General features: G+C 42.2%; 1 protein-coding gene across 1 annotated transcript in view; it reads left to right on the top strand.

Annotated features, from left to right (window-relative positions):
• Window positions 1-12,094: 12,094 nt before the first annotated feature.
• Window positions 12,095-14,203, top strand: part of ZDHHC2 (zinc finger DHHC-type containing 2) — a 23,550-nt gene continuing 21,441 nt past the window's right edge. The window contains exon 1 of the mRNA XM_026033529.1: window positions 12,095-12,146. Coding sequence (XP_025889314.1) covers window positions 12,125-12,146 — 22 coding nt within the window. The 5' untranslated portion in view covers window positions 12,095-12,124. The remainder of the gene's footprint in view (window positions 12,147-14,203) is intronic.

The following is a 14,203-nucleotide window of genomic DNA, read 5'->3' on the forward strand; positions in this document are numbered from 1 at the left end:
GGGCAGGGCAGGGCGGGGGGCGGCGGCCGTTGCGGCCGTTTGTCCGCCCGGGCTGGGAGGACTCGCGGCGGCGGCTCCGCGCGCGGCGCTTTGCGGGCGCGGGCGGGAGGCGGGAAGTTGCTCCCGGCTCGAGCGGGAGGAGCAGCGGGCGCCGCTGCCGCGGGGCTCCCCGCGCCGGCTCCCCGCAAGGCGCGGGCTCCTGGCGGCCTCCGCGGGGGCTGCGGTCCCGCGGAGCCTCCGCGCCGCCCTTCGCTTTTGCCGTCTCATCGTGCGCGATTTCYCCTTCCCCTTTACACCGGGCTTTCTGCCTCTTGTGGCTGGGAGCTTCCCCCCGAGCCCGCGGTGCTGCCCGCAGAGCAGAGCGCCAGCCCCACGGTGGGCATGGGGAACGCGGGAGAGCCTGGAGCTGGGACAAGTGGAGAGACCTCCCGGGGCGGTGTCCCCCGTACGCCCGTCTGTGGGCATCGGAACACAAGTTCCTGGTCTGTGTTCGTGCCTGGCAGCGTGCGACTCGCTCAGGTGTCATCGCCGCCGTGCACCGACACTTCGTCAACGTTAGGCAAGGAATCAAAGGCATCCTGCCCCTTCTGGAATAATCTGAATATTTGGGTGAATTTCAGTAGTCAGGACTGAATGGTTTATTCAAGGACTCCCTAGCTGAGCTTTCCTGAGTTCATCCCTGCTTCCACTGAAGTAATATATACCCTGTAGAAAACAACCTAGTCACTAATCTGTAGGCACTAACGCACTAGCATACAAATGTTTTATCAGCAGCATCACAGTAATGTGCCCGGAGGAATATAGATGTTATCCATTGGCTCTCCATTCACCTTCTACTGTGTGTGGGTCTGTAGTGTCCCTTGAGTCTCAAGTTACTTAGCTGCTGCTCAGAGAATGAGGGAGAGGGAGGATAAAACCTTGTCAAGCTCAGTATGTGTGTGTGTGTCTGTGTGTATATATATATGTAGGTGCATATAACTTTGCCAGAATGTGACTCTTCTGGTTTAAAATCTCAATGGCCATATAGCTAATTTTGTATTTTTTATGGAAGAATATARTTGGGAAATTCTTTACTTACAGATACTTGGCTTAACAGTTGAGACTTTTAGGAAAAAATGATTCCCTGGTCTAGCTCCTCTGTTTTGGATTGAGGTCCCAATCCAAAGATGATATAGAGTCTGCAAAGACGTTTTTGTTTGTTTGTTTTCTACTGATGACATTCACATTTGTTGAAGTGCTTGGGAAAAGTCTTTACTGGCAACAGGTGACTCYTGGACGAACTCTGTAGAGATTTCCCCTCCACGGCCCCGCGCGGAGCCCTCGTGGCCAGGCTGAGCTTCGGCTTGTCCTGCTGCAGCTGCTCTTGGTCCAGAGGTGGGACCTGTGCAGCTCCCGGCTGCTCTCTCTGGCACAAGGAACGGAGCTGGCCGGGCAGCTGGAGCCGGCGGAGCCGGGAAAGGGCATCTTAAGGGCTGAGCAGGCCCTGGCACCAACAGCTCTCCTGAAGCACAAGTTCCCTTCAGTGTCTCCTCCAGGAGCTCASTTGGTCCTGGTGCTGCCGTTCGTGATCTAACTAACTAATGCTGAAGTGCTAGGGCTTCTATTCTTGTTTATTTATTTTCYTCCTGCATAATTCTGTATAACGCCAGAAAAAAAATGTGTTTCAGTATGCTAATGCCTGAAAGCATTTCCTAAGCCCACTTAGGGCAATAGGATGCTTAAAACTTCCTTCAGGCTATTTATTTTACTGTAATAGTTTGAGAACTGCTTTAAGGAAAAGGCCTTTAGGAGGGGAGGCAAAAGGAATCTCAGAATTCTCAAAAATGAACAAACAAATGAAAAAAAACCCCACACTTGCATTGATTTATTATTAATATTTTCCCTATGGATAAATGCCTTTCCTCTTCTCTATTCCCATTCTGCCTKGCTCACTAGTTTTGGAATTTGGCATAGCAGTCCTTCTCAATTTAAGCTAATTATAGCCCTTAACTCTATCTGGATGTTTTCCCTCATTTTTGGCACATTAAGATAAAACAAGCTTATGCCTCCTCTTGCTAATGAGTGTTTAGTGTAAACAACAGAAGGAGTAGCTAACAACGCGGAGCACAAAAGCCAGCAGCAGGAGCAGCCTGGAGGCATTTCCAGGCTTTGAAGGTAGCCTGTCCCTTCCGTTCATCTTCAATTCCTGCAGCAGCTACTGCTAAAGAGCACACGTTTGTTAAGCCCGGCCTTGATGCTGACAGTAACRTACAGGTAACTGTGGTTTAGTGGGGCTTGGCAAGTACCCTTGCAGGCTGATAACCAAGGGAATTGCTTTGAGCTTTTGGTAATGCGAGTTTCAGAACGTAGAATTTCACGTGTTTTTAAAATTTTGACTGAGGGCTGTAGGAAAGAGGTTAAATTAAAAAAAAAAATCATTTTTAGCTGAGTTGAAGTCTTTAATCTCTAAAATTGAATAGCCATAGTATGGAGTAACATTTTGCAAGTGCAAAAAATGATTTAGCTCTTAGAAAAAAAAAAAAAAGGAAACCTCAGCTTTTAACATGCTACATGTATGCAGCATGTTCACATTTCTGTCTCTTTTATTAGTGARTTTAATTAAGTGATCGTCCTGCTTTACATTTAAGAAAAAGGAGAAAGGTGCTGAACACTAGGAACTGGCTACCTGTCTCCTACTGGTTATTGCACAGTGCAATTCAATGTGTAAACAGATCAGTTTTAAAAATTACTTTGCTCTATTACACTTCCATTCTCCAGATTTTTCTGGTATTTTAAGCTCACAAGACCCATGTTTGCCAGTAGTTCTTGTCTTTCACCCAAAATAGCTTCCTCTCTTTAAACTTAATGGACCTTCAAATATTCTTTCTCTTAAATATTTGAATATGTTCATAAAAAYGTGAGTGTTTCAGAATGATTTTTTTTTCCCCTTCTCCTACAAAATGGTTGTTTCAAAGGTTGGGCAAAAGGATGATAAAGTCTAGGGAATCCAGAGGCTTGTTTATGCCTTACATTTTTACAATTAGTGTATTTATTTTACATAAGCATCTTTCATAARTAGCTTGATAACTCTTGTTTGATATTTAAATGTTTATTTTGTTATATGGTGAGTGTGAACAGCCTTTTTCAGTTATACTTGTTTAATCTCTGTTGGCTGTTTTCTGTTGCAGGAAAGCAGATCAGGATAGCTGATACTGTTCTAGTATATTTTTTTCTTGATAGTATTTACGGCTAAAGTCAGTTATTAATTTTAGGTGAATCTGAATAGATAACAAGGAGAACTCTYTTCTGCAGACCATTTTTGGGATATGTGACCATAACAGTTTAATTTTTAAAATATCTTCCAGCTGTCATCAGACCCAAAGGAAACCCAAAGGACTCTCAGCATATCATATTTTTAGAATTGTACCTTCATGCTATATTCCTTTTATTGAAGGCAGTTTGCTAGAAACCAATTAAAAAACACAGTTTTGTAGGACTGAAAACTTAAGAGCAAAAGATAAATYTCTTGCATCTTCCTGGCTGTGTCTGTGCAACGTGCAACAAGGGGATGTTCTCAGAATGATTTGCAAGGCAGTGAAGCTGCTGCTTTGGTTTTCAAGTAACAAAGCAAACTTGGGAGCATGTTAAACTGAAAAGCTGCTCATTTTCCAAGAATCTGTAATACAGAACTGCACCATTTCAAGACATGATCAGTGTTAACTTAAAAAAAAAATGAAGCTATTAAAAAAGGATTTCTATGTCTTTGGATGTCACTTTGCGGACAGAATGTAAGTGACTGAAGGGCTAGGCCAGACACTAGTGCGTGTGAAAGGCAACATGTGTTGTAGTGTGAACTTGTTTTTAGACTGTAGTGCATAGCTTTTTCCTGGAAAAGGTGGCAAGGCCTGTTTCTAGATCAGCTGTGCACGTAAGTAGAAACAGAACTTTCCTTTTTCTGGCGTCTCTGGCACAGAACTTCTTCTGTGGCACCTCGCAGTGTTTCCTTCCCTGAAAGTGGCAAGAAATCAGCAGTGCAAAGCTGTCATCGTGCCCTCTCTCTGGAAGCAGAGTTATTCAGAGGACTCTGAAAACTTTTCTCCTTTTGGGAGGAAGATGGGGGAAATGATGGATTTCCAGGAAAAAAAAAAAAAAAAGTCTGAATTATTTCAGCAAAATAATTAAAGGCTTTGTGGGAAAATGTCTTCAATGAAAAACTATACACAAACTTAATTTTCTTTATATATCTGAACTGTGCATTAGCTAAAAGATGATTATTTTCAGCTTCCACTGGCTACTTAGTATCTATGCTGAAAGGGAAAGAGTAACAGGGAGGGTTTACACAGCAGGTGTAACAGGGATATCCCAGTCCCATTCCCCATAGTGAGACACCCTTTCTGCTGGAAAACCTGCTTGCCGGGTTACCTGGGAATTATCTTCCATTGCTTTAGACCACAGGAGCCTCCTGGTCCTCAGGGATGGGTCTGCTGCTATGACCAGCACCTTGTCATGCCTCTGAGAGGGCTCCTTTCAGAAGTACTTGGAGGGTTGGTTGTTTGYTTTCTTCTGTTGAGTCTGTCTTGAGTCCTCAGATCCATCCTGATTTGGAAACTTATTTTCCAATGTAGTGGCCAGTTCCTATCCGTCAGTCCTTTGCGCCCATGTCATCCCCAGAGGAGAGAGTAGTAGAGTGAACATGTATTTCTAACACACACGTGTGTTAGAGATGATTGTGTTTTTGAAGTTATAAATATAATATCTGAGCTTTTGGGACAGGCAGAATTAAAGATCAACACGATAAACCAGGGAGCTATAAACAAGTGCCCTGCATAAGAGTATGTATTTGGGCTGGTGGAAGTATATTTAGCAGTGTGTATTTGTGACTGAGGACATGAGAAATCACTGTGCCTTGTAGCTACTACTTGCTTTTGGAATTATTAAATATTTATAGCTTTTCAATAGTTAAAACCAATCCTGTCTACGTGCTAGAGAAGGCAGTGTGTTGCAGTGGGTAGATTTTAATCCAGGATTTCTYAAGCATAGTCTGGTTTTACCTCTGATTAATTTGTAGCCAGTAATTAAATCAGAGGAGATTTGCACGGGGTGCCGTGGCTCTTGTTAAATTCCTATGCAGCTCTAAGGGATGGGTAGCATTTGAAAACAAGATTTATTCTTCTGGGTAAAATTTTAGAGGCTTCRGCATGATCTTGCACGCTCACACCTGGAGATAAAGGCAATGCAAACAGTGTTCAAATAAAAATATTCATGATAGATGGAGGTAGGTAGTAAAATCTCATACTCTTGTGACTCTTGCCAGTTGTAYGTGCAGTAGCTACATCTGTAGATGCATAAAGCTAGGGAAAATTTTAAACAGATTTCATCTTTCTTTGCTTCTGTCCTGTGTTTGCAAATATTCCAAAATTCCATGAAGAAAGATGCCCTTTTAGGAAGAAGGAATATAGGCTATATCCAGGCTATATGCTGAATTTCCTTGGYGGAAGCTGATGAAATTTTCACGTAGGGTACTTGGAGAAGGAACATCATTTGCAAATGAAACACTTCCCTCTTCCTCTTCATCCATTACTTCTGTGCACGAGGAAACGCATCAGTGGAATGGGAATTACAGCGGAGACGCTGCTTGCTTCATCTCAGCCTGGGGACTGAATAAATGCCCTGCAGTGGGAGCAGCAGGAACACAGAGAGGGAAGCGAAGAGCCCGACGCCTTTTAAAAAGGGATAGGACGTTTTGTCCCTTGGATTTGAGCTCTCCGGCCACTGTGTTCTGCAGATGGATCAAAGGTTTAGGGTATTTGCTTGTCCTGTCTCCTAACTGCCCACAGCTTCCCTGATGGGACATTGTTAACACAAGGGCAGTTGACAGGTATTTTGACAGCGGCTACTAAAATAACGAAGGCTTTCGTATCTTTTATACCAGGTTTTTGCAAACCCCACAGTTTGTCTTTTGAAATCCCTGTCTACTTTTAAAAAAGCTTCAAAACTCCCAGCTGAAGTAAAATCAGCATTTTGAAGTTTAACCAGCAAGATTCCTCTTCCTTTCCCAATTTCTTTCTCAGAATTTCAAAGGGATAACTTCCCTTGGTTAGTTCCTCCTTCAGAAGAGGATGTTCCCCCTCCTCCTGACAAGTTTCTCTCCTCCACTTGTAAAATTGAATTACCCTCTGTTTTAAGGAGGGTTGTTTTTCTTGCTGTGCAGCAGCTCGAGCTACCTGCCTGTTTTGTGCCTTGGAGTTTAAACCATGGCTGTAAGTGGAAAGCATGGGGTTCATGATGAAGGTAGATAAGGGGTGTTTCAGTTAAAGATTTAACACTGTTGGATGCATAATAGATAACAAAGGTCTATTCGCCAGCATGCACTTTTCCTGTTTCCAAAATGATCTGAAAATACAACTTCTCTAGGAGTAACCTCTATTACTTGGAGGGTGAATAGGAAGTCTGTAAGTGTAAGAGATCAGTGTTTGGCTGTATTCAATTCAAAACCAATGTTTTTTATAACAATAGCCTAAAGGAATATCAAATAGCAGGCTGTGTTGGACAGCTGAACGTTGCTGTAGTTTTTGGTACACGGTGCTAGGGATTAAGCAGAATTTACCCGCACGGTTATGGATTCTGTTAAGCAGCCTTAAAATGAATGGTTTATTAATGATTACTTATGCTGACCTTAAACCTGCCAGAAACAGTTCTGTTACTATTGTTCTTAAATGAAGTATTAGTGGCTTGGTCTTCACCTTTTCCTTCTAAATCAATACAGACATTACCTGGTCCAGGAAAAAGGTAGTTTATAACTAACATTGTTTTTTTCCCCCCTAAATTATTATAGGAAAGAGTAGAACTCTTGTCATAAGAGTAAAGCACTTCTGTGTGTACTGAGAGATGAGTTAAACTGCACTTGCATATCAGTGTTTTACAGCCCAGGTACACCATCAAAATAAAATAAGTGCTTAGTTTTGTAGATCAGATAAGAATGTTAAATCATATAGACATTTGAGAGCAACGGCTATTTATAAATGTGGCTGCAAAGATTCAGAGAAGAAGAAAAAGCATTGTTCCCCTGTGTCCTGATTTTAAATATTTAAAAATATATTTAAATATATACATTAAGTTATCAAAACAAGATTTTGTATCCTTATGTCTATCAGAGCTTTAAATGATCAGTGCTTCCTGCAGTGTTTTTTTGTTCGCTTGTTGTAGCCAAGCATTTCTTCCAACCCCCCAACTCAAAGATCTTGAATGGCGAACACAATCAGGTAAGATGTAATATTTAGCTGATGCAGAATTTTAACAGGAATTGCATCCTTCAAGTTCTGCCAGGGTTTGTGTTYGCGATGTGTTTCGCGCTGTCTCTGGTGCTGCAGATGGATTCCTGCTGAACTTTCTGGGGCAAACTGAGGAGAAGGGTTCCCAGAGAAAGCGGGTCACAGATCCAGGCATGATAAGTCCTGCGGCAGCTCGAACGGAGCTGGGAGTCTGAGCCTGTGCAGAGTGACCTGGAGTGACTCCGTGTATATCTTCTGTCCTTTGCCCTGCAAGGCGACATACCTAATGCTGAAAGAGAGCCCCAAGTGCTGCCGTAGGCTGCTGGGGCTAAGCCCCAAATCCTGACAGGGAAGTAGGGCTTGGCCTTGGAAGGGTAACTCTTGGTGAAATTGGCCCTGCAGTGCTTGAGGAGACGAATGGAGTGGACACTTCYTAAGGAATACTTGAAAGTGGCGTCCATGGCTTTGCAGTTATCCCTGTTCCTGGAAATACAGAAGCTATCATGATTCTACTTCAAATAATTATGTGCTTTTTTTCCTCCAAAACTGTAAAACTCCCTTAATGGTTGGGATAGGTGTGTCCTAGGTGGTTATTTTTAGTTGTTGGTATTTAAGTACTTTTTGCACTCGTTACTTGTATGCAGATTGACTTCCAGTAGGCAAATTTGCAGCATTTAAGCTGATGTTTGTTAATGACAGAATGAACAGTCTGACCCACTTTTTTGTGTGTTGCCAGCAGTATTGTAATCCCTAGGAAGAGAGAGCAGAAAACCACTGGAAAGATGTGTGTAAAATGTCCACAGAAAACTATATAATAAAATACCATTGAAGAACGMCAGTTGTCTGTATATCCTGAAAGTTATAGAATTGACTTTTAATAAATCTAGCTGTGCTATTCAGAAGGTGAAAAACTAAMAAATTTGTTTTCAATCAAATCCAAAATTAATGAATCGGTTTAGTATTGTTTTATTTTTTCCTCTTACAAAATGATTTCCCATGAGCTTAAGCTGTGTAAGTATGAGCATCTTGTATTTACCCTCAGAAGTCCCTGTATCACAGTCATTTTACAAATAGAGAAAGTTCGTTTGGGGTTTGATGCTTTGAATTTCAAGGGTTATCTTTGTATTGGTCTCTATATAATCTGTGTTCATGTGGGTGGGGAGTTAACTGTGTCTCCTCTCCAGTTCTGTGCTGCTGCRGATGCCCCTCAGCTACTGTCCCACATATTATACATCTTGCAGGGAGCCTCTGTCAAAGGTGCTTTCAAAAGACATGAGCGTAAGGAGAGATCCTTCGTGTCTTACAAAGCTGCAAGTTCCTGGGTGTTTTGAGTGTCCCTCTCTGTCACAGTTTGAGGAGATGTTTGTTAAGCAGTGCAGTGTCCCTATAAACATCAATCACAGTCTGGAAAAAGAAAATAGAAAGATTGAGGATCTGGGTTCTGCCTGCAGATTTCAGTGTCTTACTCCTACAGCATAGGAGAGCGTAAAGTAACTGGTTCTTAGCAGATGGCCAAAGAGGATAAAATATCCAGAGGTGTCCGAAAAAAAAAAGCTAAAACTGTTTCTCAGCCTACAGGACTTAGCTGAACATTTTGAGGCATTTATGTTTTAGCCTTCATGGTCAACAGCTTCTGACTTTCTGAAATACTTGGCTTCTAATCTAGATTGCAAAAACTGAAAAGCTTGGCTGYTGTACAGAGCCACGTTCTGAAATGTGTATTATATCTGAAGGGTGAACAAAGATTTTGTCTACTTTTGACTACATTAAAAAGTTCAGTCTTCTCATAAGTTAGAAATTATTGAATTTACATTTATCTTGTTTCTTATTTGAGGGTAGTGAGTGGAGGAAACTTGTTAAACATCTTCCAGTTAACACAAAACATTTATTTTGGCCAGTTTTATTGGTCACGTAGGCCATCAGCATTGAAATTCTCATCTGTCCTAATTAATACTTGGATCTGATTCCCACCAGCTGCTTTATTTTAGGGAGGAGAATGAAGGGGATAGAAAATGCTCTTGTCTGATGTAGATTCAGCCATCAGAAGATAAATCTCAACTTAAGCGCATTAATCTTGGATAAACTGTAGTAATTAAAAGGAATGATGACCAGTGGTTCCCTTACAGCCTTGTTGTTCCCTGCTCTTCTCTTGTGAGGAAGAGGGACTGCCACAAACCACTGTGTAAGGTGGTGAAAAATGGTGAAAATCTCTGTTCTACACCCATCCTGGCCCCAGGAACCGAACTGCAAACTTGCTCTGTGCAAGACACAGGTGTGCTCCTTTTCTCCTGSTCCTCAGTTCTGGGAAAGACTATGGGAGTTTCCCCAAGAGTGCAAACTGATGCTAACTAGACATAAAATAACAAGCGGGTCTTGGTTTGAAGTTAGTGACATGCACTGCATGCAGGCAGCCTCTGCCTGGGGCTGTGTGGTTAGCAGAGAGTAGTGACTGAAAGAAGACATGTGAGCTTGGTGCGAGAAGGCATGGTGGGGATCCTGGATCCTGCACACCTTGCTGGCCATGCCTTGCAGGGTGAGAAAATCGGAGTTTGTAAAGTGCCTGTTGTGTCCTAGTCTGTCAGCTCCRGCGTTTCTGAATTGCACATCATCTCCGAAGTTTTCTTTATCTTTTTTGCTCCAGAGGACAGTTGTTTATTCACAACTTTACCAAGTTCTTGCATGTTCATATTGCAGCATCTCTGCTCTGCAGGTTTCTTCCCTCAACTTTTGTGTAGCAGTAGCCTGATCTAGCTGTCAGTTAGCTAAAGTAGAAACTTGAAGGGAGAATAAAGAACCGTTGAGGTTTGTTCAGTTCTGTGATTCTGTAACTGCTAATGCAAATCCTCTGGTGTTCTTCAGACTTTTGTTAAGATCTTCCTAACCATGGTAATTCACTGTTTTCCCTCAGGTAAGATAAGTGCTCATTTTGGTCAAATTGTAGCCAACTATCCATTTTAGTACACCTATTTAGTTGTGGTTATAGAAGCATGGAATAATTCCTGTTGGAATTGGCCTTGGATCACCTACCAGTCCTCTTCCTCTTCTGGGCCAGCTGCAAGATCAGAGTGCAATGCTCAGGTTTTTGTCTAGTCGGGTCTTGGAAGCCTCCAAGGATGGAAACTACATGACCTCTTTGGGCTACCTGGTCCACAGCTAAGCTGTCCTCATGGGGAAAAAGCTTTTCCTTATATCCAGTCTGAATGCCCCTTGTTTCAGCTTATGTCATTGTCTCCTGTCCTTCTGCCATGCACCACTGTGGAGAGCCTGGCTCCACCTCCTTGGTGCCCCTCTCCAGGTGCTGCTCCATAGGTGTGCTCTCCACAGCCACTTCTTCTCCAGGCTGAACCTGGCTGGCTGATCCTGCAGCCTCYACTCGCAGGCCGATGGCTCCAACCTTGGCAGCTTGCTGTGAGATTTGCCGCAGTTAATCAGTCTCGAGACTGGTTGTGGTGTTCAGGACATGGTCCAACAAGCCCTGCACAGAGAGGAGTAACCCCTTCCGTGGTCCAGCYGTACAGCCAGGAGCTTGTTGTCCTCCCATGCCCAGGGCACACAGTGGTCTCATGCTCAGCTGGTCCYCAGCAGCCCCGGGCCCTTTCTGCAGAGGTGCTGCCGTCCCTGTGCTTGGGGTTGCTGTTCCTGTCCAGGAGCAGGATGCTGCCCTTCTCCTCATGGAATGTCATAAGTGTCCAGGCGGCCCCAGCCTGCCCAGGTCCCTCTGGAAGGCAGCTCTGCTCATGTGCTCTGCTCACTCTGCTCACTGGTCCCCCCCAACATTGCTTTCCCTTCAAAACTGGAAGGTTTGAGGATGGCACCTCATTTCTCCCCAGTCATCGGTAAAGCATGAGGCAGAACTGCTTACATGATAACTCCTGTACTGTGCAAGATATGCTGAAATTGTGGCTCTTGCTCCATCAACAAGCCTAAGCGGGGGAAGTTTGACAAACCAGGCCAGGAGTGGCACAGCTGCCTGGCCTCTCCATAGGAATTGCCTCCTGCCCACAGGTTGTGCAGCTGCTTCTGCTGGGAAAGCAAGAGCTCCTGAGAGGTCTGAGCTGGTATCTTCTTCTTGGAAATTGTAGGTGCCAGTGTATTATTGTGTGATCCATCATCCTGAATTGGGATGGATAAATGTGTGCTTGAGTGGTTTGGATGGAAGAGAGTATTTAGGGTATTTTAATGTCTTTGGAGGTTTTGATCTTTCTTGAAGGTTTTTTTTTGTTTGGTTTTTTTTTTTTTTAAAGTAATATAACTGGGAGTGAAATATAAATGTAAGAAAAAAAATTCTATAGAGACAGAGACTGATACAAGATACTCATGTATTGCATTGCTGATGTATTCTAACTTTTCCCCCTCTCTTACTATTTCACAATCCTGGAATCAGTAGCTAATTTCTTAAAGAAAATACCACTTTTATCTACTCTGATTGTCATGCTTTTAGGATCTAAAATAATGCTGAGTACTACTGGCAAAAGTAGTTCTGGAATGTGACATATCCAATAATGCAACATATGGAAACTATAAAGCTTCAAGCATTACAATGACAATAAAGAAAGAATATGTTCTTTGGAGGTGGCTTTACTGGTGTTAAGCTTGAACTTCGACTTCACAATGAATTTGAGCTTCACATAAGGATAAGGAGGTGCTACAGAACTAAGCCTGGGAATAGGAGCCTGGGAAAACTTCATAGACACTTGGTGTTGTTTTCGATGATTTATCTATTTTCATGATGAATTTACACAACTACCCCGTAAAGAAAATTGTCTTAAACTTTTCTCACCATTCTTAGGTTGAAAAACAAAAGCTTAAAATGATTGTTTTGTTTGCTATTTAAACATTTTTATTCTTTTTCTCTTTCTCATTTTTCAGTAACAATGACAAATATTGGAGAAAAAGGTAAGATTATTATTAGAGGTTTGTAAGTGTGACTCATATATCAGGCTATATATGATGTTACTCTGCTCTTTTTATAATCCTGTTTGTTCTTGAAAATGATTTTAGCCATGCCAAACACAGATCAGAAAGATGAGAACTCTTCACTCTTCTTATGGGCTTTGAGTTGTCAACTATAAATATCCTATATTAGACCTTCCTATTCACCACACTGAGAGCTCTTCTAAAAGGAAGATCTTTAAAAATGAACAAGGTGTGTGTGTTTTTAGAATGGGAAGGGACCACATCCTGAAATTGGAGGTCATTTCTTCATTTCTCCAGTTCCATTTTAAACAGTGTCACAGGCTCCTTCAGATCCATAACCTTTTCAGAAGGAAACGGAACTGTCTGATCTGCTGTTACTAGAGCTGCTACCTGGAGGCTGTGACTTTCTGAGATGCTTTCCCAGGTTCTCTTTTAGTAATATACTATAAGTTGTGCATGTAAAATGTGGRACTGTGGGACTTTTAGATGAAAGAGAGCTAGGAAGCCAAGTGGATACTGCTTAAATTTGTGTAATTTCAGCAGTTTTTGTTAAGTCATTTGAGATTTCATCACTGAGAAGAAGCATTTGCCAATTAAGAAATGCTTGCTTGGAAAACAGTTTTGTTCAGTCCAATGATTTCTCCCCTATGAGTGCATCATCATATCTGCAAACTTCAGCACCTGCAAATTTTGAAATAATTCCAGTTTTCAGCAGCAACTTGGAACAAAATAAAGACTGAGGTGCTGTTAGCCATTGCTCACAAAGCACATATTATAATTAACAAAAAAAAAAAAAAAAAAAGGTGCTGAGGAGCCTTAGCCTTCCTTAGTTTTAGTCACTCAAAGCCTTAGCAAACTTCTCTTGAGAAATCTGCCTTGGCCACCCATCTGCACTGAGAATTTTCAGAGATGAAAGCTGGAGAAATGTGTCCTCCCTCCTATTACAAGTTACGGTAACTTTCCAGGCAACGCTAGTGATGCTGCAGGTGTGGGTCTGAAACCTGCTGAGTGCATTTAGTGGATTTCCTCCATGCAAGGAGTATGCACTTTATTAAAACACACACACACACACACACACACACACACACACACACACACACACAAAGTGTAAATTAGCTCATTTTTTAAGCCTTCCCAGAACTCCTGTGGCCAATTGTGAATGTTTTTTGTATGTCCACCCAGTCCCATAACTGGAAGAACTTGTCTTCTCAGCAGACGTAGAGCTGCGAATGTAAGAGAAAAGACAAGGGCAAGTCATGAATGACCTAGACGACCCAAAACTGGGAAAGGGAATAAATCTGTGTGATTAAAAAACTAGAGTTGGAAAGTGCAGAAAAATGCCTTTTGAATTAGCTTCTTGGACTAAGCTTTTCAAATTCCATTGAGGAATACCAAAGTTGCTTCTTAAGCAATTTATTCTCCATCCCATGAGCTGACTGAACCAAGAGCYCTTCAGAAAAATAAAACGTACAGTTGCATTTTCTCATTTTTTGCTGTCTTGGTTCTTCTTGTCTTCTAATAATTTTCCAATGTGATTTGTGCAAAAGGAACAGATTTCTAATTTCTCCACAGGGGAGGGAAAAAAAAAAAAGAAAATCCTCTGCTGCAGATAATCTATGCATTAAACAGGTCTGGAAACATTTTCCAGTACTAAAACATCTTTGAAGAGGGAAATGAAATCCTTTGGGAATAGCTAGCTGGTAAAATAAGAACATCAGAATAACCTCCATTTTTCCCAAGCCTTTAAATGAAAGGAGCATGTTTTAAAGATTGATTTTTTTTTTTTTTTTTTTTTTACTAAGATATTTCTACTGCATTCAAAGCATGCCCTCTTTCTTAAAAAATGAACTAATAGAATTTTTACACTGGGCTCCCCCCAGTCAGTCCCTGGACTTTCTCTGGACAGTTTGTGCAGCAGGGTAGAAGGTGGCTGTAACTCCTCGTTTTGAGTCAATAGACTCAAGGCTTCTTTCAGAAACATCTTTGATTCAAGCAAATAAGAGTGGGGACACAGCCCAGGAATGGATTGTTCAGCC

This window comes from Nothoprocta perdicaria, unplaced genomic scaffold (genome assembly GCF_003342845.1).
Source record: "Nothoprocta perdicaria isolate Ctin4 unplaced genomic scaffold, notPer1 scaffold_13, whole genome shotgun sequence".
Taxonomy (NCBI): domain Eukaryota; kingdom Metazoa; phylum Chordata; class Aves; order Tinamiformes; family Tinamidae; genus Nothoprocta; species Nothoprocta perdicaria.